The sequence below is a fragment of the Salmo salar genome, chromosome 04 (assembly GCF_965601325.2).
Source record: "Salmo salar chromosome 04, fSalSal1, whole genome shotgun sequence".
NCBI lineage: Eukaryota > Metazoa > Chordata > Actinopteri > Salmoniformes > Salmonidae > Salmo > Salmo salar.
Window position 1 is genome coordinate 27,007,313 of NC_138294.1, and position 23,862 is coordinate 27,031,174.

The 23,862-nt window shown below is 47.6% G+C and overlaps 1 protein-coding gene across 1 annotated transcript; it reads left to right on the top strand.

Moving 5' to 3' along the window:
• The first annotated feature begins 9,468 nt into the window (after window positions 1–9,468).
• Window positions 9,469–18,583, top strand: si:dkey-9i23.6 (uncharacterized). Its single transcript, XM_014195280.3, has 7 exons — window positions 9,469–9,670; window positions 10,412–11,881; window positions 12,122–12,297; window positions 14,718–15,219; window positions 15,614–15,704; window positions 15,835–16,055; window positions 17,345–18,583. Exons 2-7 carry the CDS (start codon window positions 10,412–10,414, stop codon window positions 17,441–17,443), a joined length of 2,559 nt encoding a protein of 852 aa, XP_014050755.1. The 5' UTR covers window positions 9,469–9,670; the 3' UTR covers window positions 17,444–18,583.
• The last annotated feature ends 5,279 nt before the right edge of the window (window positions 18,584–23,862 follow it).

Consider the following 23,862-nt stretch of genomic DNA (forward strand, 5'->3'; position numbering starts at 1 on the left):
ATCTGATTTATTGAATTCTCCATGTAGTCTATATTAAAGGGCACTGCATTGAATATAACAGGTTTTAAAAAATCAATATGGGTGCACAATTTCTACTTAACATATCAAAGGGATGCAAAAGGAACTAGAACATACTATGAGAGGACAATGATGTTATAGTACAGTAGATAAGCTCCCCAAAGAAATACCATATTGTTCGATTTAGTATAGAAGCGTGGAAATTGGCACACTTGTATAATTTTTCACGCTGAACAAAACTTGATAAAGGTCAATTTCATCACCCCCTATAGGTCAATGGTGAAAATGCATTCACCTGTATTGACATTTTGGGTCATTGCTTCCCCTGTGTTGCCTCAAAATACCTTAGAATATTTGTATTTTATAACATTTATGATCGCAACAATGATGAAAAACTATCAGAAACTGCAGTAACATTTTTATATTTTTACTTTCAAAGTAGTGTATTAAATACAAAGTTACCTTTTACACTCAATTTTACACTAATGTATCCATCTCATCATTAAACGACAATTTACCTGACAGTTTTGATATCCATTCATCATGATCCATTACACCGCATGGCATAACAAGCTGCTTAATACTGATATAGAAAAATACTTTCTTTCTTCAAACATGTATTCCAGATGAAATCCTGCTATGGGTCATGTCCGGTTGCCCGACTACCTACCCGCTCGACTCCATCTCCTCCCTTCTCCAGACCATCTCTGGAGACCTTATTCTATTCCTCACTTCCCTCATCAACTAATCCCTGACCACTGACTTGGCCAGAGTCGCTCCCCTCATCAAGAAACCAACACTCAACCCCTCTGACTTCAAAAACTATAGACTGGTATCCCTTCTTTCTTTTCTTTCCAAAGCACTGGAGCATGCTGTCTATGACCAACTCTCTCATTTTCTCTCTCAGAACGATTTTCTTGACCCTAACCAGTCAGGCTTCAAGATGGGTCACTCACCTGAGATCGTTCTCCTCTGCGTCATGGAGGCTCTCCAAACTGCCAAAGTTGACTATCTCTCCTCTGTTCTCATCCTCTTAGATCTATCTGCTGCCTTTGACACGGTAAAACATTGGACCCTCCTCTCCTGCTCTCACTACTGGTGTCCCCCAGGGCTCGGTTCTAGGCCCTCTCCTCTTCTCTCTGTAGACCAAGTCACTCGGCTCCGTCATATCCTCACATGGTCTCGACCTATCATTGCTATGTGGACAACACTCAATTACTTTTCTCTTTACCCCCTTCTGACACCCAGGTGCTGACACGCATCTCTGCGTGCCTGGCGGACATCACAGCTTGGATGTCGGCCCACTACCTCAAGCTCAACCTCAACAAGACGGAGCAGCTCTTCCTCCCAGGGAAGGCCTGCCCGCTCCAAGACTTCTCCATCATGGTTGACATCTCCACTGTGTCCCCCTCCCAGAGTGCAAAGGACTTTGGCTTGATCCTGGACAACACTCTGTCGTTCTCTGCAAACAAAGCAGTGACTCGCTCCTGCAGGTTCACGCTCTACAACATCCATAGAGTGTGACCTTACCTCACACAGGAAGCGGGGTCAGGTCCTAATCCAGCCATATCTCTCTACTTGCTGTTGGCTGGGCTCCCCACTTGTGCCATTAAAACCCTGCAACTGATGCAGAACGCAGCAGCCCGATTGGTGTTCAACCATCCCAAGTTCTCCCATGTCGCCCCACTCCTCCGCATACTCCACTGGCTTCCAGTCGAAGCTCGCATCCACTACAAGACCATGGTGCCTGCCTACAGAGCAGCAAGGGGAACTGTCCCTCCCTACCTCCAGGCTATGCTCAACCCTACACCCCAACCCGAGCACTCCGTTCTGACACCTCTGGTCTCTTGGCCCTCCCACCTCTACGGGAGGGCAGCGCCCACTCAGTCCAGTCAAAGCTCTTCTCTGTCCTGGCACCCCAATGGCGGAACAAGCTTCCCCCTGACGCTAGGACAGCAGAGTCCCTGCCCATCTTCCGAAAAACATCTGAGACCCTACGTCTTCAAGGAGTATCTTAAATAGTCCCACAGCACCCACCCCGAGCCTTTTATTGAATTAACACTCACACTTGACTGCTGATAACTACTTTATTGAAGAAAATGTACTTACTATGACTGAGATAAATGCACTAACTGTAAGCTGCTCTGGATAACAGTGTCTGCTAAGTGACTCAAATGTAAATAATCATAAAGTAAAACATTTTTGAATTACCCACAATCCTCAAAAAATGGAGCCACTTGGCAAGTTGTTGCAAGAACTTAAATTACGTTTAGAGAAATATGATTACAATTGAGTAAATTAAATCACTACATTTAGTCTATTTTTGGTTATCCTAATAAAGATACGTTTGAACAACATATTAAATTGGATTTATTCAAAAATGTTGGGGTAAAATTAAATGAACAAATCACTGAAACTACTTGAATTAATTTTGATGAAGTATATTTGTATACATTTTTTTGTTGTTGTCAATTTCAGTTAACCCCAGAAATGTTTTTTACATTGGTGAATGACAGTAACAGTTTTGTTCTTTGTCCTAGAAGTGGGTTAGGCTTATAAATCCGCATTAGTGGGAAATCAGTGTAGGTGTAGTGGGACATTTGTGTTTGAGGGTAATATACTATGATAATGTACACTACAAAGTAATTTCAGTGTGTACAGAATATTAAAATAAATGGTAAGTGTGTGGTATGATGCAAAAGTCAGCCCAGGGTTCAACTGTTGGAACAGTATTGTGGCTTGGGGGTAGAGGCTGGCTTTGAAACAGGTGGTCAAAAACTTGATGTTGACTCTCACTACAGCAGATTCCTCTCTCCTGTGTGCCGCCACATCCTGCCTTCACAATCGGAGGCCCCTTTCAGGTAACGGGTGACCTGAGTCTGGACCCTCATCCATGGCAAGGTAGCATCTGCCACACTTTCGACTTCAGGCCCTTGGTATTACAGCCAGAAACCTAAGCTACAAATTGCAAGAGAAGTATTAGAAATGACTTACTATGTTAATATATTTCCCTCCCCCACCCCCTATATATTTTTATATATACATTTATTGTGACAGTCTATAAAAATATTTAAGTTGGTAACAGTTATGTTCTTACCTTCATGTCTGCGGCCCAAACTTGGCACCGTTGGCCAGTTGTAGTGTCTCCCTCCTGGCCCTGTTTGAAACAATAACGCCACATTGAAATGAATACCCAGAGTTGCAACATCAACCAAGGGGCTTTTTTCTCCTCTGAATGTGCATATAACGTTAGTCAATGTTGTTAGCTAGCAAGATGGCTAGCTACGTAACTCGGCTAGCAAGGACACAATCGGATAGCCAACTAGCGTACTTAATAGGATTTTCCCCATAATTTAGCTAGCTAGAAACTGCTAAGTTCATGTTTCAAGCTAGCTAAGTAGCTAACATTAGCATGCTAACCAAGTAACGTTAACTAGCTAGGCTAGCTATCTTGCTTGCGTTATTGTCGTTTTTTATGTTAATGCGTTACACAAGTAAAACTACACACAAATGAAGAAAGCCGTAACGTTACTTACTTGAGCAAACAAACTTTGCATTCCAATCTGGTGCATGAACAGATGAGAACAAAAAATGTTCAAACGCTTTGGTTACATATTTGAACATTTCAAATTAAGTCTATTGACTTCAACAAACGACCCACTCTCTCCATGCATGATCCAAAATCCAGGCTAGCGAATTGGTGCTCCATCTATTTACAGTCCCTTCAGAAAATATTCACACCTCTTGGCTTTTTCCACATTTTGTTGCGTTACAGCCTTCCTTTGATCATGGTGACGTTTTTCATTACACTTTGAATTGTGTGTCAATACACCCAGTCACTACAAAGATATAGGTGTCCTTCCTAACTCTGGACTGGGGAAGGTGGAAAGCTCCTTGACATACACATCACTGTCGAACTGAAATGGTCCACCCACACAGACAGTGCGGTGAAGAAGGTGCAACAACGCCACTGTCGGAGCTAGAAACACAAGCATTTCGCTACACCCGCAATAACATCCGCTAAACATGTGTATGTGACCAATAAGATTTGATTTGAGTTGCCAGAGAGGAAGGAAACTGCTCAAAGATTTCACCATGAGGCCAATGGTGACTTTAAAACAGTTACAGAGTTTAATGGCTGTGATAGGAGAACACTGAGGATGGATAAACAACATTGTAGTTACTCGACGGAGTGAAAAGAAGGAAGCCTGTACAGAATACAAATATTTCAGAACATTCATCCTATTTGCACAGCCTGGTCTCACAGACTAGACGTAACATAGTAAAGGTAAATCCGGGACACTCAAATTAGTATGATTTGTTACGTTTGGTATGGTTACATAAGACATATAGCTACTTAAGGCAAAAACTAAAGTAGTGTGGTTGGTCTGGGTGGAAGGGTGGGTGTATAATGCGAACGTTAAGGCCTGGGAAGTTTTTCAGGATAAAAAAGAAACGGAGTGGAGCTAAGTACAGGAAAACCCGGTTCAGTCTGCTTTCCACCAGACACTGGGGGAGGAAATCACCTTTCAGTAGGACACTAACCTAAACACAAGGGCAAATCTACACAGAGTTGCTTACCAAGAAGACAGTGAATGTTCCTGAGTGGCTGAATTTTGAAAACAATAATGGGCAAATATTGTACAATCCAGGTGTGGAAAGCTCTTAGAGACATACCTAGAAAGACTCCAAAAGACTCCAGAAGCCAAAAGTGCTTCTACAAAGTATTGACTCAAGGGTGTGAATACTTATGTAAACGAGATATTTCTGTATCTCATTTTCAATACATTTGCAAACATTTCTGAAAACATGTTTTGTCATTATGCGGTATTGTGTGTAGATGGATGAGAGAAAAAAATTAGATTTAATCAATTTTGAATTCAGGCTGTAACATAACAAAATGTGGAATAAGTCAAGGGGCACGAATACTTTCTGAAGGCTCTGTATATTGAATGTGTGCAGCTAGAGTATTGTTGTTCTGTGTTTCAAAACGTTGGGTGGTGATAAATACAGACAATTCAACTGTTCTTTACCTCCAAAAGCCTGTGGCGTTTTCTATCTAAAAGCTACTGGCTACTTCTTCTTCTTCGTGTGGTTTTCTGGCAGACTAGACACTTAGTTGTATATTGCTGCCTTTCACAGTTCAGAAAGTGCATTGCACATTTTGTTCACAATAAAGGGAAAATGGAAATGGGGAAAATATAAATTGCACCTAGATCTATACCTTTATCCCAAACAAACCCACAACCCCATCCCACTACTTTGGCCCTAACAGATTCGTCACGAGGCCGTCAGCCTGGGAAGCTGGAACCCCTTTTCTCAAAACCCCCTGTAGTTCTGCAATAAAATCTCTTGACACAAAAACATCTCTGCTGCTGCTACTACCAATTCAATCTTTTCAATCTTCTGGGATTTCCTTTCCATCTGTGCGGTACAATTAATGACCATAGCAATAAACACCAAGAAGCCAACCTTACTAAAGCACAAACTTTTGGGGTCACTCTGTACTGGCCTACTACTCACAGGGATCCTCTTAGGCTCCTTCAACCTTAGCTCTCCATCCTCTACTTTCCTCACTGCCTCAGAGCTACTGGCTGCTATCAAGTATTAAAGACAAGTTTGAAAACTCGATGGAGGCTCCTGTTGATAGCTTTTCAGCTTCTTCTGCGGTGTTTAAGCGGTCCGCCACCTACTATAAATAGTGATCAACACTTGTTCAAGTGGGTGAGGCGGTTTAGGGAGTGGCATTTATTGATAGAAAGGAACCGTTTGTATTGCCTCAAAAAGATTGTGTATTAAATCAATGGCAAACATGTAGGCTATTTTGGGGTATATTCAATATAAACTCAGCAAAAAAAGAAATGTCCCTTTTTCAGGACCCTGTCTTTCAAAGATAATTAGTAAAAATACAAATAACGTCACAGATCTTCATTGTAAAGGGTTTAAACACTGTTTCCCATGCTTGTTCAATGATCCATAAACAATTAATGAACATGCACCTGTGGAACGGTCATTAAGACACTAACAGCTTACAGACAGTGGGCAATTAAGGTCACAGTTATGAAAACTTAGGACACTAAAGAGGCCTTTCTACTGACTCTGAAAAACACCAAAATAAGATGCCCAGGGTCCCTGCTCATCTGCGTGAACATTGTGGTGGCTAATTTCCTCATTACCAAATGAGGAGTTACAAACACACCAGTCCGAGTTAAAACTACATCTTTAATACTTAATTAAGATACTTTTGCAAAAGTTCTTGACCCCCAATAATGCACTCTCTCGAATGAACCATTGAACAAGGTGATTACAGAATGGCTACAGGGATCTTTTATAGCAACGATACACCCCCTTCAACGTACATTGACAAACCACAGATACTTAGTAACAGTTCACAAAGGTTGTTTTGTATGACAGATATCAATAAAACACATCAGACAGTAACTGCTATGTCAACAGGGTTCATTATATAGACCAGTATCTGGTCCCCTTAGAACTGTCCCTCCCTGGTACGGTATTGAACAAAAACACAATTTCATCCAATGGCATATATCAATTGTCAACTCTAGATACTCCCATCTCAAGCAAACCCCTCTTGACCCTACTCCTGGACAGGCTCACTGGGGAGAGTGAGCCTCTAGGCCATATATTATCACAGGATAAGTGTGAGATCTAAGAGAGGACATACAAGGGTCCATTTACTGCCATAATCCTCCCCACAATAAAGAAAAGGAGGGAGTGACTTGCTCACAGACATTGTGGAGACAAGTCATTGGTTCCCCATTAATCACGCATCCCTTCACATGGTTTAAGAAATAGGTAAAGACACATTCCCATGACGACAAATCTGACCTCTTCCCTCTCTGGGCCCCAAGTGTCTGAGCCCCAGCTAAGGTAGACGTGCAACTGAAAAGACACCAGAGTCCAATGGACACTTTCTAATGACAAGTACCTCAAATAAGCATATTATACTAATAAAACATCTTCATTATCTATGTTACCCAAATAATTCTGATTCATCCATGACAACATGCCTTAGGCATGCCGCAAGGAGGCATGAGGACTGCAGATGTGGCCAGGGCAATAAATTGCAATGTCCGTACTGTGAGACGCCTAAGACAGCGCTACAGGGAGACAGGACGGACAGCTGATCATAGTGGCAGAGCACGTGTAACAACACCTGCATAGGATCGGTACATCCGAACATCACACCCGCGGGACAGGTACAGGATGGCAACAACTGCCTGTGTTACACCAGGAACGCACAATCCCTCCATCAGTGCTCAGACTGTCCGCAATAGGCTGAGAGAGGCTGGACTGAGGGCTTGTAGGCCTGTTGTAAAGGCAGGTCCTCACCAGACATCACCGGCAACAACGTCACCTCTGGGCACAAACCCACCGTCGCTGGACCAGGCAGGACTAGCAAAAAGTGCTCTTTGCTGACAAGTCACAGTTTTGTCTCTGGGGTGATGGTCGGATTCCAGGGGTGATGGTCGTATTCTCGTTTATCGTCGAAGGAATGAGCGTTACACTGAGGCCTGTACTCTGGAGCAGGATCGATTTGGAGGTTGAGGGTCCGTCATGGTCTGGGGCGGTGTGTCATAGCATCATCGGACTGAGCTTGTTGTCATTGCAGGCAATCTCAACGCTGTGCGTTACAGGGAAGACATCCTCCTCCCTCATGTGGTACCCTTCCTGCACGCTCATCCTGACATGACCCTCCAGCATGACAATGCCACCAGCCATACTGCTCATTCTGCGGTTGATTTCCTGCTAGACAGGAATGTCAGTGTTCTGCCGTGGCCAGCGAAAAGCCCGGATCTCAATCCCATTGAGCACGTCTGGGACCTGTTGGATCGGAGGGTGAGGGCTAGGGCCATTCCCCCCAGAAATGTCTGGGAACTTGCAGGTGCCTTGGTGGAAGAGTGGGGTAACATCTCACAGCAAAAACTGGCAAATCTGGTGAAGTACATGAGGAGGAGATGCACTGCAGTACTTAATGCAGCTGGTGGCCACACCAGATACTGACTGTTACTTTTGATTTTGACCCCCCTTTGTTCAGGGACACATTATTCAATTTCTGTTAGTCACATGTCTGTGGAACTTGTTCAGTTTATGTCTCAGTTATTGAATCTTGTTATGTTCATACAAATATTTACACATGTTAAGTTTGCTGAAAATAAACGAAGTTGACAGTGAGAGGACGTTTCTTTTTTTGCTGAGTTTATAATTAATCTACTTAGACTGTCAATTATTAGGTATATCACTTTTTGTGTCATCCTCAATGATGTTAAATGCATTATGTCCACATTTGTGGTTGTATTGTGTTTTTAAATTGGCAAATAAATCAAATCAAATTAAGATCAAACAAATTTAAGGTATTCCAGTATTAATGCTAAATTGTATTTATTTCCGCCTCTCGGGCCTATTTATTGCCTACCTCCCTACTCTTCTACATTTGCACACGCTGTACATAGATTTTTCTATTTTTCTTTTATTTTGTGTTATTGACTGTACGTTTGTTTATGTGTAACTCTGTGTTGTTATTTTTGTCGCACTGCTTTGCTTTATCTTGGCCAGGTCGTAGTTGTAAATGAGAACTTGTTCTCAACTGGCCTACCTGGTTAAATAAAGGTACAATAAAATAAATAAAAAAGGTATTTATAAAATAAAACTGCTTGCAGCCTAGGCTGCACAGCCACAGGCTGTGGTTAGCATGAACATGGCAGGCCGCATTTGAGATGAGAGAAATTCCTTATTGCTTTTGTCTTTCAAATGGAGTAATGTCTAGATGGCTTACCTAGGACTTATACCTGTCCCCTGAGTGGAGAGGACAGCTGTAGTCACATATTGAACGGTAAACTCCGCTCCCTTTCTGGCTGTAGGAATTTATAGGCTAAAGCCAGCCCTGTTTGGCCTACTCTGTCAGAGGAGTAGGCAAGTAGTCAGGGTGTGTGTGTGTGCGTGTGCATGCGTGCACTCCTGTGCACACCTGTGTACCTGTCTGTGTGTCTGTAGTTTGAAGCTGAAGCATGAGTATCACACATACCTTTCAGCTTACCTCATACTTGGTACTCTGCCAAAAATAGCTTACGTACGGTATACAGCGAAGACACTTGCAAACAAGAGTTGTCCTTTCTCTTCAATGTTATCCACAAATATGCACTTGTATTCATGGTGCATCCATCAAAAATACTTAACATCTGATGCCAAATCTACCTTACACAGTTTAGTCTCAAAAGCCAAAAGCATCTCAACATTTTCAAGGAAAAAGGTGCATCATCTAGTGTTTTGGAAACCTTGTGTTTAATATAGCATGCCACGCCATGTTAAACTTTGAGTCACTGACACTGTGCACGGAATGGGGGAGGACTGGTTTTTGCAGTTTCAATGAGGACATTATTACACACACACACACGCGCACACACACACACATGCACGAGCACGCAGAGGGAGAAGGCAGGAGGGAAGAGAGAGGCCGGACATGTTGGAGTTGTGTCTGTTAGGAACACATGTGGGAAAGAGAGAGAGCGAGAGAGAGAGCGAGAGAGAGAGGGACTGAAGAAAAGCAGCTGAGGAAAGCTTTCAATGCAAAGAGGTCTCGAGGAGAAGAGGATGAAGGGAAGAAAACACGGAGGAAGAGAATAGAACAGCGGTAAGAGAAATATACTGACTAAGTCTAATTAGGGGTGTAAAATTCTGTTAACTTTCCCAAAGTTCCGGAGTTTTCCAGAAACCCTGGTTGGAGGTCTCCGGATTCCATGCTTATTTTCTCCTGATTCCAGGAATATTCCAACTAGAATTTCTAGAGAACCTGGGAATTTGGGGGAATTTACCGACATTTTGCAACCCTAAGTCTAATACATCTCTAAAGAACTGTGAAGAAGCAGTGATTGAAATGCATGAACATTACACTGAGAGAGAGGATGTAGGAACATCAACAGGTTGTTGTACAGCTTCTGTAGGGGCATATAGGACATTATGAGTGAATCCAAACTGTGAATAGCTTCAGTTGATAAAACTAAGTCAATATTTCTGTAAAATTATGCCATCAATGACCTGTGCTGACTTTGACACACACTGGTCAGACACAGGCTGACAGACAGGTCGAGAGAGAGACAGACAGACAGACAGACAGACAGACAGACAGACAGACAGACAGACAGACAGACAGACAGACACTGAGTGTATTATTACTGTAGGGATGTGGTTATGAAACAACACTCTGTATGCCTCCAAAATGGCACCTTATTCCTTATGTAGTGCACTACTTTTTGACCAGAGCCCTATGGGCACTATATCTGGAATGGGCCCTAGTTAATAGTAGTGCACTATAAAGGGAATAAAGTGCCATTTGGGACACATATTAAAAAGCTCTCTGTATTTCTCTCTCTAGATGTCTGAGGCGAACAGTCACTCTGGAAGTATATCTCTGATCCAGTCCATGCTGCGCAGACTGAGCACTGCAGAAAACATGGATCAACCTCCTAACATACACCCTAATACGCACCGTAACACACACCCTAACACACCCCAACACCCCAGAACCTCAGTGGAAACAGACAGGAGATTCTATGTGACCCCTCAGGACCACAATAACGCAGAGCTCATATTCAAAGGGAAGCTTGTTTCAGTGATTGAGGATGATGATGATGATAATGGTGATCATGATGATAATGATCCACAATTGGAAGTTCTGACTGAGAGGGACAGCGATCTGGAATCATCAGACAGGGATTCAGAGGAGAGAGAAGAGGGGAACTCTGGCATTCTATTTTTGGATGCAGGATCAACAAAACTGGTCGACGAGGAGGAAGAGGAAACCAGCAAACCCCCTGCTGTGATTCCCAGATGGGAGAGAAGGCAGTTGCTACCCTGTCCCCCTGGCCCGGACACCAGACCCCCGCCTCCCCCCGTTCCCCCCAAGAGGAGGGCTAAACCACCGCTACACCCTACAGGGCCACCGCCGCCGCCCCCTCCACCAGCCCTCGACCCTAGTCAGAGTGCCAATGTGTGGGGGAGAGTGGTAGGCGAGGGCCCAGGCTGTGAGCTGAGGCCTACAGGGCATGGGAGAGGGCCTGGAGGCCAGGAGGAGGATATGCTGTCATCCTCAGGGGATAGGCTGTCTATGTACTCAGCTGTCATCCCCAAGTCAGAACGCCGATTCTCACAGCCCATTCTGGATCCTACTCTGGACTCTACAGCACAGAGGGGTGGGGGCGTGCAGCAGTTGGAGACGACTGTGTCCGTGGCAACACAAGACCCTTCCCAGCTGAGGGGGAAAGATATAGGGCGCCCCCCTAAAGCCTCTGAGCCGGTGGGGATAGGGGTAATGGGGGTACCCAAACCGTTGGAATCGATCGCACCCAAGCCGCTTATACCCAAACCTCCACACAGAAACAGATCTCTGCCCCAGGGACCTGAGAGGAGAGCCCAGGACAGCCCAGATGGAAGTGCCTCTTCTGGGTCTGAAACGAGAGACATCCCCCCTGACCTCCAGTCTATACCTCCAGAGACAGAGGGAGTCAGAGAACCACCAGAGCCTAGCGAACACATCCCAGATGGGAGCGAGAGCTCCAGAACCCCTGCTGAGTTTCGGTGTAACACGGAGCAGGGAGGTTTGTTGGAAGGGGGGAGGAATTTAGAAGGCACACATGAAGTTGTGGTTCAGGACGCTGCAACGTGGGGTGGTGGGGGTGTGCTTGGGTCGAAACACCCGAATATTAAGACAATGAAAGGAGGAAAGGTGAAGAAATTTGCCAAGAAGATGATGAGCAGATGGAAGCAGAGTCGAGAGGAGAAGAGAGGGAATGGAGAGATTCAGGAGGACGACGGAGAAAAAGAGGTAGAGAGCGAAATGCCATTGGTAAGTCTTTCTTGCTCATTTAATGCGACAAAATTTCATTTGTTTTCTTTCTTTTACCACAATGAACTATCTGACATTAAATGATAAATCAAATATTGCATAATTGTCCTCTTATAACAGGTGAACCTCAAATCAAGATCGACATCCAGTCGGACTATCTAACATTGATTAAGAACGAAGTCGGCCTCTTTTTTTAGGGTGACCACGGTGTGATTTTTTGCTGTGGTCTCTTTTTGACAGGTGAACCTCCGTCAAGATCGACATTCAGTCAGGTTGCATACTAAAATGTCCGTCATAGAGGAAGAGGAGGACGAAGAGGAGAAGAGGAGTAGTGAGGCTGCTCCACCAATGATGGAGCCGCCCAGCCAAGCTGAGACGGAGAGGAAGCCTGTGGGACAGCGTGCATGTTTTCAGAGGTGAGAGACAGAATGAGAGGGAGTAAGAGGAGGAGGAGGAGGAGAGAGAGAGAGAGAGAGAGAGAGAGAGAGAGAGAGAGAGAGAGAGAAAGACATTTTCAGTGGTGATGGAAAGTGAGTCTTCGGGAGTCTTGGGGATTTTGCATCCACCACACCCTCTCTTTATCCTTGAGTCTACTTAAGATAGATACTGTGCTTGCATAGCAGAGCACACACATTCCTTGGTCTCTGTGTGTGTGTGTTATGTTGATGAAGTTACAGTAACTCAGACACTACTTCCTCATAGTCATGACTTCCTGAGTGCTTTAAAGTCACCACACACAGTCACCACATTCTGTGCTCCGGGCTGTTAGTCCAGTTAAGTAGCATTTTTGCAATCTCGTTTTTAGAGTGAGGGAAAAAGTATTTGATCCCCTGCTGATTTTGTACGTTTGCCCACTGACAAAGAAATGAATACTTATTTCCCTCATTAAAATCTTGTAGTCAAACGACTTTCCATGGAGGTGGAGGAAGCTGGGCTAGATACGGATATCATACCTGAGAGAGAGAAAGAGTCAGTGTGAGAGAGAGAGAGGGGGGGGGGTGACAGTGCAAGAGGTTTATATTTCAAATCAAATGTTATTTGTCACATGCACCGAATACAACCTTACCGTGAAATGTTTACTTACAAGCCCTTAACCAACAAGGCAGTTCAAGAAATGTGTTAAGAAAATATTTACTAAATAAACTAATGTAAAATAGAAAAATAAAAAGTAACACAATAAAAATAACAATAACGAGGCTATATACAGGGGATACCGGTACAGAGTCAATGTGCAGGGGTACAGGTTGGTCGAGTTATTTTGTACATGTAGGTAGGATGCTTGTCTGAACGCTTGTCTGGACGCTTGTCTGAACGCTTGTCTGGGCAAAAGGTAGATTAGGAATAGAAAAGGGGTGGCGGAGTTTGGCATAGGTGTCTACACAGCCAACCCTATGGCAGAGAATCATATCTCCCTTCCAGCACTTTCTGACCTGACCGTCAGCTTCTACTTATCCCCAGTTACATGTTCAGCCATTACAATTATAGACTGATCATTTCTTTGTCAGTGGGCAAACATACAAAATCAGCAGGGGATCAAATACTTTTTTCCCTCACTGTATTTCCAATCGCTTTGGTGCTATTTTCACAAGTATGTGGTGAATTGTCCCACACAACAACATAGGTGACCCATTCACCTTGACAGGAGGAACTCAATGAGATGTGCAGCATTGTAGGACCAGTGTGAACCCCCCCCCCTGCAAGAAGAACAAAAAAAACAACATTATTTTGGATCCATTCTTACTGTGTAGGTGATGCATTTGTTGCATACAGTACATCTTTGTTCTTGTCAATATCATATAAAAACAAAAAAAAATTACTGTAGAGTGAAATCATTATAGCCATCATCATAATTGTACATTACAGTATACATCCCTTTACATAACATAGACTGAGCAGGTGAAAGCTATGATCCCTTATTGATGTCGCTTGTTAGATCCATTTCAATCAGTGTAGATGAAGGGGAGGCAGGTTAAAGAAGGATTTTTATGAGACATGGATTGTGTGTGTGTGTGCCATTCAGAGGGTGAATGGGCAAGACAAAAGATTTAAGTGCCTTGGGTTATGGTCGTAGGTGCCAGGTGCTCCAGTTTGAGTGTGTCAAGAACTGCAACGCTGCTGGGATTTTCATGATCAACAGTTTTCCGTGTGTATCAAGAATGGTCCACCACCCAAAGGACATCCAGCCAACTTGACACAACTGTGGGAAGCATTGGAGTCGACATGGGCCAGCATCCCTGTGGATCGCTTTCGACACCTTGTAGAGTCCATGCCCCGACAAATTGATGCTGTTCTGAGGGCAAAAGGAGGTACAACTCAATATTATGTAGGCGCTCCTAATGTTTTGTACACTCAGTGTATATTATACTTTATATGTTTATACTTTACAAACATACATTTTTATACTGTAGTTATCAAAATTAGAATATAGGTTTACCAAATGTTGAAGTGATGATCAATTAAGAGCAGTTGGATTAAGTGCCTTTTAGATGATATGTTTAGAGTTTTTTTTACTAACTAGAGTTGTGAAAATGTACCACATACTTGTGAAAAGTGTTATTATATATATTTGTTTAAAGAAATGTGACCACTGGTTTCATCAACCCATGACAGATGACGTAAAATATATGTTCTTTCCCAAATGGCACCCTATTCCCTATATAGTGCACTAATAGGTCAAATGTAGTGGTCAAATGTAGTGCACTTTATAGGGAATATGGTGTATAGTGCACTATGTTTGATCAGGGCCCTGTTCAAATGTAATGCACTATATTGGGAATAGGGTGCTATTTTGTGACGAAACCATTGACTTCAATGTTTTTTCCCCTCTATTTTACAGCTCCTTCAGCTCTTTCAAGTTCAACTTCAGTCCCATCAGCTTGGTGGATGAGATTCTAACAGGAGAGGAGTGGTCACCATTCCTGTCCATTAAGGACAGTCCCGCCCCCTCGCCGTCCGTTTACCAATCAGAAGCTGCTAGCCAACACGGTGGTGATGAAGGCGACCAATTAAAGACTGAACCAGAGTCGCGCCTCCGCAACGACGTTCAACATAACCACGAGGACATAGGCCATTCTTTATATGAGGATGTTCACTTCAGCCAAACAAGTCCGAATGAGATTGTGGACAACCAATCGGACAACAGACAACAGGAAGTAGACAACAACAATGACACTGGAAATGATGCCATTGCTGTCATCAAACCGAAGATACTATTGGACAATGATGCAGCGGAGGAGAGTGAGTTGGACCACTCCAGACCCATATCTAAGGACATCCATGACTGTAAATCCCCCATAAGGAACCAATCAAAGGACCATCTTGACTTCTCCTGTGTTAAGGTGAGCCACACGGTGGGATTGTGGGCATTGTAGTCATTTAAAGTGCTGTTGTAGGCCTCTGTCTATAGAACAGGGCTCTCCAACCCTGTTCCTGGAGAGCTAACCCCCCCTGTAGGCTTTTTGCTCCAACCCCAGTTGTAACTAACCTGATTCATCTTATCAACCAGCTAATTATTAAAATCAGGTGCTCTAGATTAGGGTTGAACACCTACAGGACAGTAGCTCTGCAGGAGCAGGGTTGGAGAGCCCTGGTATATAAACACTCACTGCAAAATCTCACTCTCTTGTTCTTATTCTCACTGTCTCTCTCTCACTCTCTCGCTTTCTCTCTCTCTCTCTCTCTCTCTCTCTCTCTCTCCCTCTCTCTCTCTCTCACACACCCTCTCTTTCTCAGTCACTTGGAGTTCTGGACAGTTCTGCTCAGAAACATAAAATTCGTCTGAGCAAAAAGAGAAAGCACAGACTTCCGGGGCTAAAGACGAGAAGTAAGATTGAATCACTGAATAACGAGATGAAAGAATCAGTGAAAATAGACGTCTGGAAAGGAGTTGGACTAAAGCTGAGACGCTGAAATATAAAACATGTCTGCTGTTCTCTCTTTCTTTCCTGAAACAGAGACCTTCAAGATAAGACGCACTGAAATCAAAGCCCCTGACATCAAATTCCTCAAACCCTCTCCTCCTCCAACCCTCTCTCCCACATCCCTTCCTTCTTCCTCCTCTTCCTGCTCCTCTCTCTCCTATGTCTTTCCGTCCTCTGTTTTCTACAACATCCCTCCGTCCGCTGAAGAACAGGACCCTGTGACAACACCGACACAGGACAACCTCTCTGTTGAGGTCAGAGTTCATTTGACCCCGTAACCCTTGGCAACATTTTCAAACACTGTACATTAACATGTGTCTCTGAAGTGTGTCTGAAATGGCACTCTACTCCCTAGTGTACTATAGGAATAGGGTGGAATTTCATTCAGACTGTAGCTTATTGCTGAATGTAATAATGTATATTAGCATCACTAGCCAGGTTTCCATCCAACCTTGTTATGCAAGTAAAGTACAAAAATGTCAGGACATGCCTGATGGAAACAACACATTTGTCGGTACACTTTCCAAATGTCGACAAAACTAAATACGCTAGGTAAGGTGGGATCTTTTTGTGTCTGTAAAATTAATAATGCGAGAAATGGCGGTGGAAACACCTTTATGCGCAGATATTGATATAATAACCATCATATCAACATCAGTGTTGTCTGAATGAGATTCTGTAAGATCTGAATAAATGGATTAATTTAAGCACAAGTATATGGTGTTGTATGGTAAAATGATAGAGGGTCATAAGAAGTGAGAGATCTGACTAGTATGAGGTGTTGGGGAGTTTTCAACACTTTTCAGTAACCAGCCTCTGAGACAGCTTTAATTTAACTGTAGTTCATTGTGCTAGCAAGTAAGCAGTTCACTGAACTTGTACATGTGACAATAAATACGCCTTTATGCGCAGATATTGATATAATAACCATCATATCGAAGTAAACTTGGATTCAAGTGATATGTTGTGTGGTCCTCCTACTATGAAACATACAGTTTATTAGGCTACAGATGAAATAAAGGATGAACTTTACAGGGTGGGGAAAGTGCACAGTGATGAGCTTGATCCTGGTTTGACAAATCAAAATAATCTCGATCTTTTTGTCCATAATAATCTCATCATGTATGCTAAAGCAGCATTGTATCTGTGTCTAACTGTTGGCTAGAGAGCACGTGCCAAAACCAGAGTGGGCACATTCGCTATACAGCCTAATGCAAGAAATGTTTTGACAAAACCGTCAGTGGAGTTGAAAATGAAAACCCATTTAACTAGTATTTTTTTGTTCGGTCCATGGGAATTTAACCACAAGTTATTTTTATGTGAACTATGTCATCACGCGCAGCTTTTTATCCACAACAAGTCAATTTAAAGGAAACATCTCTGGTGGGAAAATGCTCAAATTGTTTTATGCAGATTTTTGAATTTTTGAACAGATGAAAATCTGTCACCAATTGGATGGAAACCTAGCTATTGGCAGAGACCACTTCAATCCTCCAAAGATTTCAAAATGGTTCGCTCTCTCTCTCCTCTCTCTCTCTTTCAGACCACTGAAAGCAGCAGAAAGCCAGATTCAAGTCCCAAGCTGCCTCTGTCCAAGTTCATGACAGTCCTGAGAGACAAAACCAAGAGGAAGATTAAATAGTGAAGAGAACTAGGTCTTGGTGATCAAATAGTAACCCATAGCTCCTTCTACTATCCCCTACTTGCTCCCTACCTCTATAACCCCTACCTGTACCCTACCTCTCGCCCCTACCTGCACCCTACCTTTATTCCCTACCTGTACCCTACCTCTCCCCCCTACCTCTACCCTACCTCTACCCCCTACATGTACCCTAACTCTATCCCCTACCTGTACCCTACCTCTCGCCCCTACCTGCACCCTACCTTTATTCCCTACCTGTACCCTACCTCTCCCCCCTACCTCTACCCTACCTCTACCCCCTACATGTACCCTAACTCTATCCCCTACCTGTACAATACCTCTCCCCCCTACCTGTACCCTACCTCTATCCCCTACCTGCACCCTACGTCTAGGCCCTACCTGCACCCTACCTCTAGCCTCTACCTGCACCCTACCTCTAGGTCCTACCCTCACCCTACCTCTATCTCCTACCTGCACCCTACCTCTAGGTCCTACCTGCACCCTACCCCTCCCCCATACCTGCACCCTACCTCTATCCCCTACCTGCACCCTACCTCCTTCCCCTACCTGCACCCTACGTCTAGGCCCTACCTGCACCCTACCTCTAGCCTCTACCTGCACCCTACCTCTAGGTCCTACCTGCACCCTACCTCTATCTCCTACCTGCACCCTACCTCTAGGTCCTACCTGCACCCTACCTCTCCCCCCTACCTGCACCCTACCTCTATCCCCTACCTCCACCTTACCTCTATCCCCTACCTGCTCCCCAACTCTTACCTCTACCTGCACCCTACCTCTACCCCCTACCTGCACCCTACCTCCACCCCCTACCTGTACCCTACCTCTACCCTCTACCTGCACCCTAGCTCTAACCCCTACCTGTACTTTACTTCTATCCCCTACCTGTACCCTACCTCTAAGTCCTAGCCACTACCTCTTTAGTGTTTATTGTTTTAGGTGTGTAAGTGATAACACTGCAGTTGCAGACAGCAATGAAATAAGCAGACATATCTTTGATCAAATGATTCTCTTGCTATATTGAGTGTCTTACCAACACTTTTAATAACAAATACATTATTTCTCTAACTATGAATGAGATTCTGTAAGATCTGAATAAATTGATTAATTTAAGCACAAGTATATGGTGTTGTATGGTAAAATGATTGAGGGTCATAAGACGTGAGAGATCTGACTAGTATGAGGTGTTGGGGAGTTTTCAACACTTTTCAGTAGCCAGCCTCTGAGACAGCTTTATTTTAACTGTAGTTCTGTAACGGTTGCCTTTAGAGAGAGCGGACCAAAACACAGCGGAGTTAGTGTTCGTCATATTTAACTGAGAAAACGGACACTATATAATACAAAACAATAAACAGACAACCAAAACAGTCCTGTCACGTTAAACACAGTAACACGAACAGAAACAATTACCCACAAAACCCCAACGGAAAAACATGCACTTATGTGTGGCTCCAAATCAACAGCAACGAACTTCAGCTGTGCCTGATCTGGGAGCCACACACGGCCCAAAACAAAGAAATACAAACACATAGAAATAGAACATAGAACGCCCACCCAATGTAACACCCTGGCCTAACCAAAATAAAGAACAAAAAACCCCTCTCTATGGCCAGGGCGTTACAGTACCCCCCCCCCAAGGTGCGGACTCCGGCCGCAAAACCTGACACTGAAGGGGAGGGTCTGGGTGGGCCCTCTTACGGCGGTGGCTCAGGTGCGGGACGTAGCCTCTGCCCCACCCTTGGCGTCGCCCTCTTAGGTGGCGCACCTGGACGCGCCGAAGGTCTGGTGGACGACCCTGGCTTCGCCCGGCTGGCGGGCGACCCTTGTTGCACCTGGCTGGCGGACGACCCTTGTTGGGCCCGGCTGGCGGGCGGCGATGGCTGCGCCCGGCTGGCGGACGACCCTGGCTGCGCCCGGCAGGCGGGCCACTCTGGCTGATCCGGGCAGGCGGGCCACTCTGGCTGATCCGGGCAGGCGGGCCACTCTGGCTGATCCGGGCAGGCGGGCCACTCTGGCTGATCCGGGCAGGCGGGACAATCCGGCTGACCCGGGCAGACGGGCCACTCCGGCTGATCTGGGCAGACGGGCCACTCCGGCTGATCCGGGCAGGCGGGACAATCCGGCAGATCCGGGCAGGCGGGACAATCCGGCAGATCCGGGCAGGCGGGACAATCCGGCAGATCCGGGCAGGCGGGACAATCCGGCAGATCCGGGCAGGCGGGACAATCCGGCTGACCCGGGCAGACGGGCCACTCCGGCTGATCCGGGCAGGCGGGACAATCCGGCAGATCCGGGCAGGCGGGCCACTCTGGCAGATCCGGACCAGGATTCACCAGGCTGGGGAGACATGAGGGAAGCCTGGCTCTGGGCGCAGGCCCTGGACTCACCAGGCTGGGGAGACCCGCTGGAGGCCTGCTCTGAGGAGGCGGCACAGGAGAGACCAGGGTGGAGGGATCCACCTGAGGACTGGTCCTTGGAGGAGGCACAGGATGAACCAGGATGGGGAGACCCACTGGAGGACTGGTCCGAGGAGGAGGCACGGGCTTGACCAGGATGAGGAGACCCACTGGAGGACTGGTCCGTGGAGGAGGCAAGGCCTTGACCAGGATGGGGAGACCCACTGGAGGACTGGTCCGTGGAGGAGGCACGGGCTTGACCAGGATGGGAAGACATGCAGGAGACCTGGTTCTGGGCGTAGGCACAGGACGTGCAGGGCTGGGAAGACATGCAGGAGGCCTGTTTCTGGGCGCAGGCACAGTCTTCACCAGACAACCAGCACGCACCTCAGGACGAGTATGGAGAGCTGCCTCAGGTGACATCATTTCGACGACACGCTCCGTAGGGCGAATGCCGTGCCTTATGCACCAAACTAGCAGCTCTCTCATCTCTCTCTCCTTTAATTTCCCCATTAACTCCGTCACAGTCTCTGCCTCGTACCCCTCGCTTACCTCCAATGTCAGCCCGACTGGCTCTGGTTCCGACCTCGGCTCCGCCGACTGTCCCGTGTGCCCCCCCCAAAAACATTTATTGGGGCTGCCTCTCGAGCTCGTTGCTCTCTCTCTCCTCATAATATCGCCTCTCCGCTCTCGCCGCTTCAATCTCCCACTGCGGGAGGCGATAATCCCCAGCCTGAGTCCATGGTCACTCTCCGTCCAGTATCTGTTCCCATGTCTACGAGTCCATCAAGCTGTTCTCCTGTTGCTCCTTCCTCCTCCGCTGCTTGGTCCTGGTTTGGTGGGTAATTCTGTAACGGTTGCCTTTAGAGAGAGCGGACCAAAACGCAGCGGAGTTAGTGTTCGTCATATTTAATTGAGAAAACGGACACTATACAATACAAAACAATAAACAGACAACCAAAACAGTCCTGTCACGTTAAACACAGTAACACGAACAGAAACAAATACCCACAAAACCCCAACGGAAAAACATGCACTTATGTGTGGCTCCAAATCAACAGCAACGAACTTCAGCTGTGCCTGATCTGGGAGCCACACATGGCCCAAAACAAAGAAATACAAACACATAGAAACAGAACATAGAACGCCCACGGAATGTAACACCCTGGCCTAACCAAAATAAAGAACAAAAAACCCCTCTCTATGGCCAGGGCGTTACAGTACCCCCCCCCCCAAGGTCCGGACTCCGGCCGCAAAACCTGACACTGAAGGGGAGGGTCTGGGTGGGCCCTCTTACGGCGGTGGCTCAGGTGCGGGACGTAGCCTCTGCCCCACCCTTGGCGTCGCCCTCTTAGGTGGCGCACCTGGACGCGCCGAAGGTCTGGTGGACGACCCTGGCTTCGCCCGGCTGGCGGGCGACCCTTGTTGCACCTGGCTGGCGGACGACCCTTGTTGGGCCCGGCTGGCGGGCGGCGATGGCTGCGCCCGGCTGGCGGACGACCCTGGCTGCGCCCGGCAGGCGGGCCACTCTGGCTGATCCGGGCAGGCGGGCCACTCTGGCTGATCCGGGCAGGCGGGCCACTCCGGCTGATCCGGGCAGGCGGGACAATCCGGCTGACCCAGGCAGGCGGGCCACTCCGGCTGATCCGGGCAGGCGGGACAATCCGGCAGATCCGGGCAGGCGGGACAATCCGGCTGACCCGGGCAGACGGCCCACTCCGGCTGATCCGGGCAGGTTGGACAATCCGGCAGATCCGGGCAGGCGGGACAATCCGGCAGATCCAGGCATGCGGGACAATCCGGCAGCTCCGGGCAGGCGGGACAATCCGGCAGCTCCGGACAGGCTGGCCTCTCTGGCAGATCCGAACAGGCGAGGCACCCTGGCAGATCCGGACAGGCGGGCAGCTCTGGCAGATCCGGACCAGGATTCACCAGGCTGGGGAGACATGAGGGAGGCCTGGCTCTGGGCGCAGGCCCTGGACTCACCAGGCTGGGGAGACCCGCTGGAGGCCTGCTCTGAGGAGGCGGCACAGGAGAGACCAGGGTGGAGGGATCCACCTGAGGACTGGTCCTTGGAGGAGGCACAGGATGAACCAGGATGGGGAGACTCACTGGAGGACTGGTCCGAGGAGGAGGCACGGGCTTGACCAGGATGAGGAGACCCACTGGAGGACTGGTCCGTGGAGGAGGCAAGGCCTTGACCAGGATGGGGAGACCCACTGGAGGACTGGTCCGTGGAGGAGGCACGGGCTTGACCAGGATAGGGAGACCCACTGGAGGACTGGTCCGTGGAGGAGGCACGGGCTTGACCAGGATGGGGAGACCCACTGGAGGACTGGTCCGTGGAGGAGGCACGGGCTTGACCAGGATGGGAAGACATGCAGGAGACCTGGTTCTGGGCGTAGGCACAGGACGTGCAGGGCTGGGAAGACATGCAGGAGGCCTGTTTCTGGGCGCAGGCACAGTCTTCACCAGACAACCAGCACGCACCTCAGGACGAGTATGGAGAGCTGCCTCAGGTGACATCATTTCCACGACACGCTCCGTAGGGCGAATGCCGTGCCTTATGCACCAAACTAGCAGCTCTCTCATCTCTCTCTCCTTTAATTTCCCCATTAACTCCGTCACAGTCTCTGCCTCGTACCCCTCGCTCACCTCCAATGTCAGCCCGACTGGCTCTGGTTCCGACCTCGGCTCCGCCAACTGTCCCGTGTGCCCCCCCCAAAAAAATTATTGGGGCTGCCTCTCGTGCTCGTTGCGCTCTCTCTCCTCATAATATCGCCTCTCCGCTCTCGCCGCTTCAATCTCCCACTGCGGGAGGCGATAATCCCCAGCCTGAGTCCATGGTCCCTCTCCGTCCAGTATCTGTTCCCATGTCCACGAGTCCATCAAGCTGTTCTCCTGTTGCTCCTTCCTCCTCCGCTGCTTGGTCCTGGTTTGGTGGGTAATTCTGTAACGGTTGCCTTTAGAGAGAGCGGACCAAAACGCAGCGGAGTTAGTGTTCGTCATATTTAATTGAGAAAACGGACACTATACAATACAAAACAATAAACAGACAACCAAAACAGTCCTGTCACGTTAAACACAGTAACACGAACAGAAACAATTACCCACAAAACCCCAACTGAAAAACATGCACTTATGTGTGGCTCCAAATCAACAGCAACGAACTTCAGCTGTGCCTGATCTGGGAGCCACACACGGCCCAAAACAAAGAAATACAAACACATAGAAACAGAACATAGAACGCCCACCCAATGTAACACCCTGGCCTAACCAAAATAAAGAACAAAAAACCCCTCTCTATGGCCAGGGCATTACAGTACCCCCCCCAAGGTGCGGACTCCGGCCGCAAAACCTGACACTGAAGGGGAGGGTCTGGGTGGGCCCTCTTACGGCGGTGGCTCAGGTGCGGGACGTAGCCTCTGCCCCACCCTTGGCGTCGCCCTCTTAGGTGGCGCACCTGGACGCGCCGAAGGTCTGGTGGACGACCCTGGCTTCGCCCGGCTGGCGGGCGACCCTTGTTGCACCCGGCTGGCGGACGACCCTTGTTGGGCCCGGCTGGCGGGCGGCGATGGCTGCGCCCGGCTGGCGGACGACCCTGGCTGCGCCTGGCAGACGGGCCACTCTGGCTGATCCGGGCAGACGGGCCACTCTGGCTGATCCGGGCAGGCGGGCCACTCTGGCTGATCCGGGCAGGCGGGCCACTCTGGCTGATCCGGGCAGGCGGGCCACTCTGGCTGATCCGGGCAGGCGGGCCACTCTGGCTGACCCGGGCAGGCGGGCCACTCCGGCTGATCCGGGCAGACGGGCCACTCCGGCTGATCCGGGCAGGCGGGACAATCCGGCAGATCCGGGCAGGCGGGACAATCCGGCTGACCCGGGCAGACGGGCCACTCCGGCTGATCCGGGCAGGTTGGACAATCCGGCAGATCCGGGCAGGCGGGACAATCCGGCAGATCCGGGCAGGCGGGACAATCCGGCAGATCCGGGCAGGCGGGACAA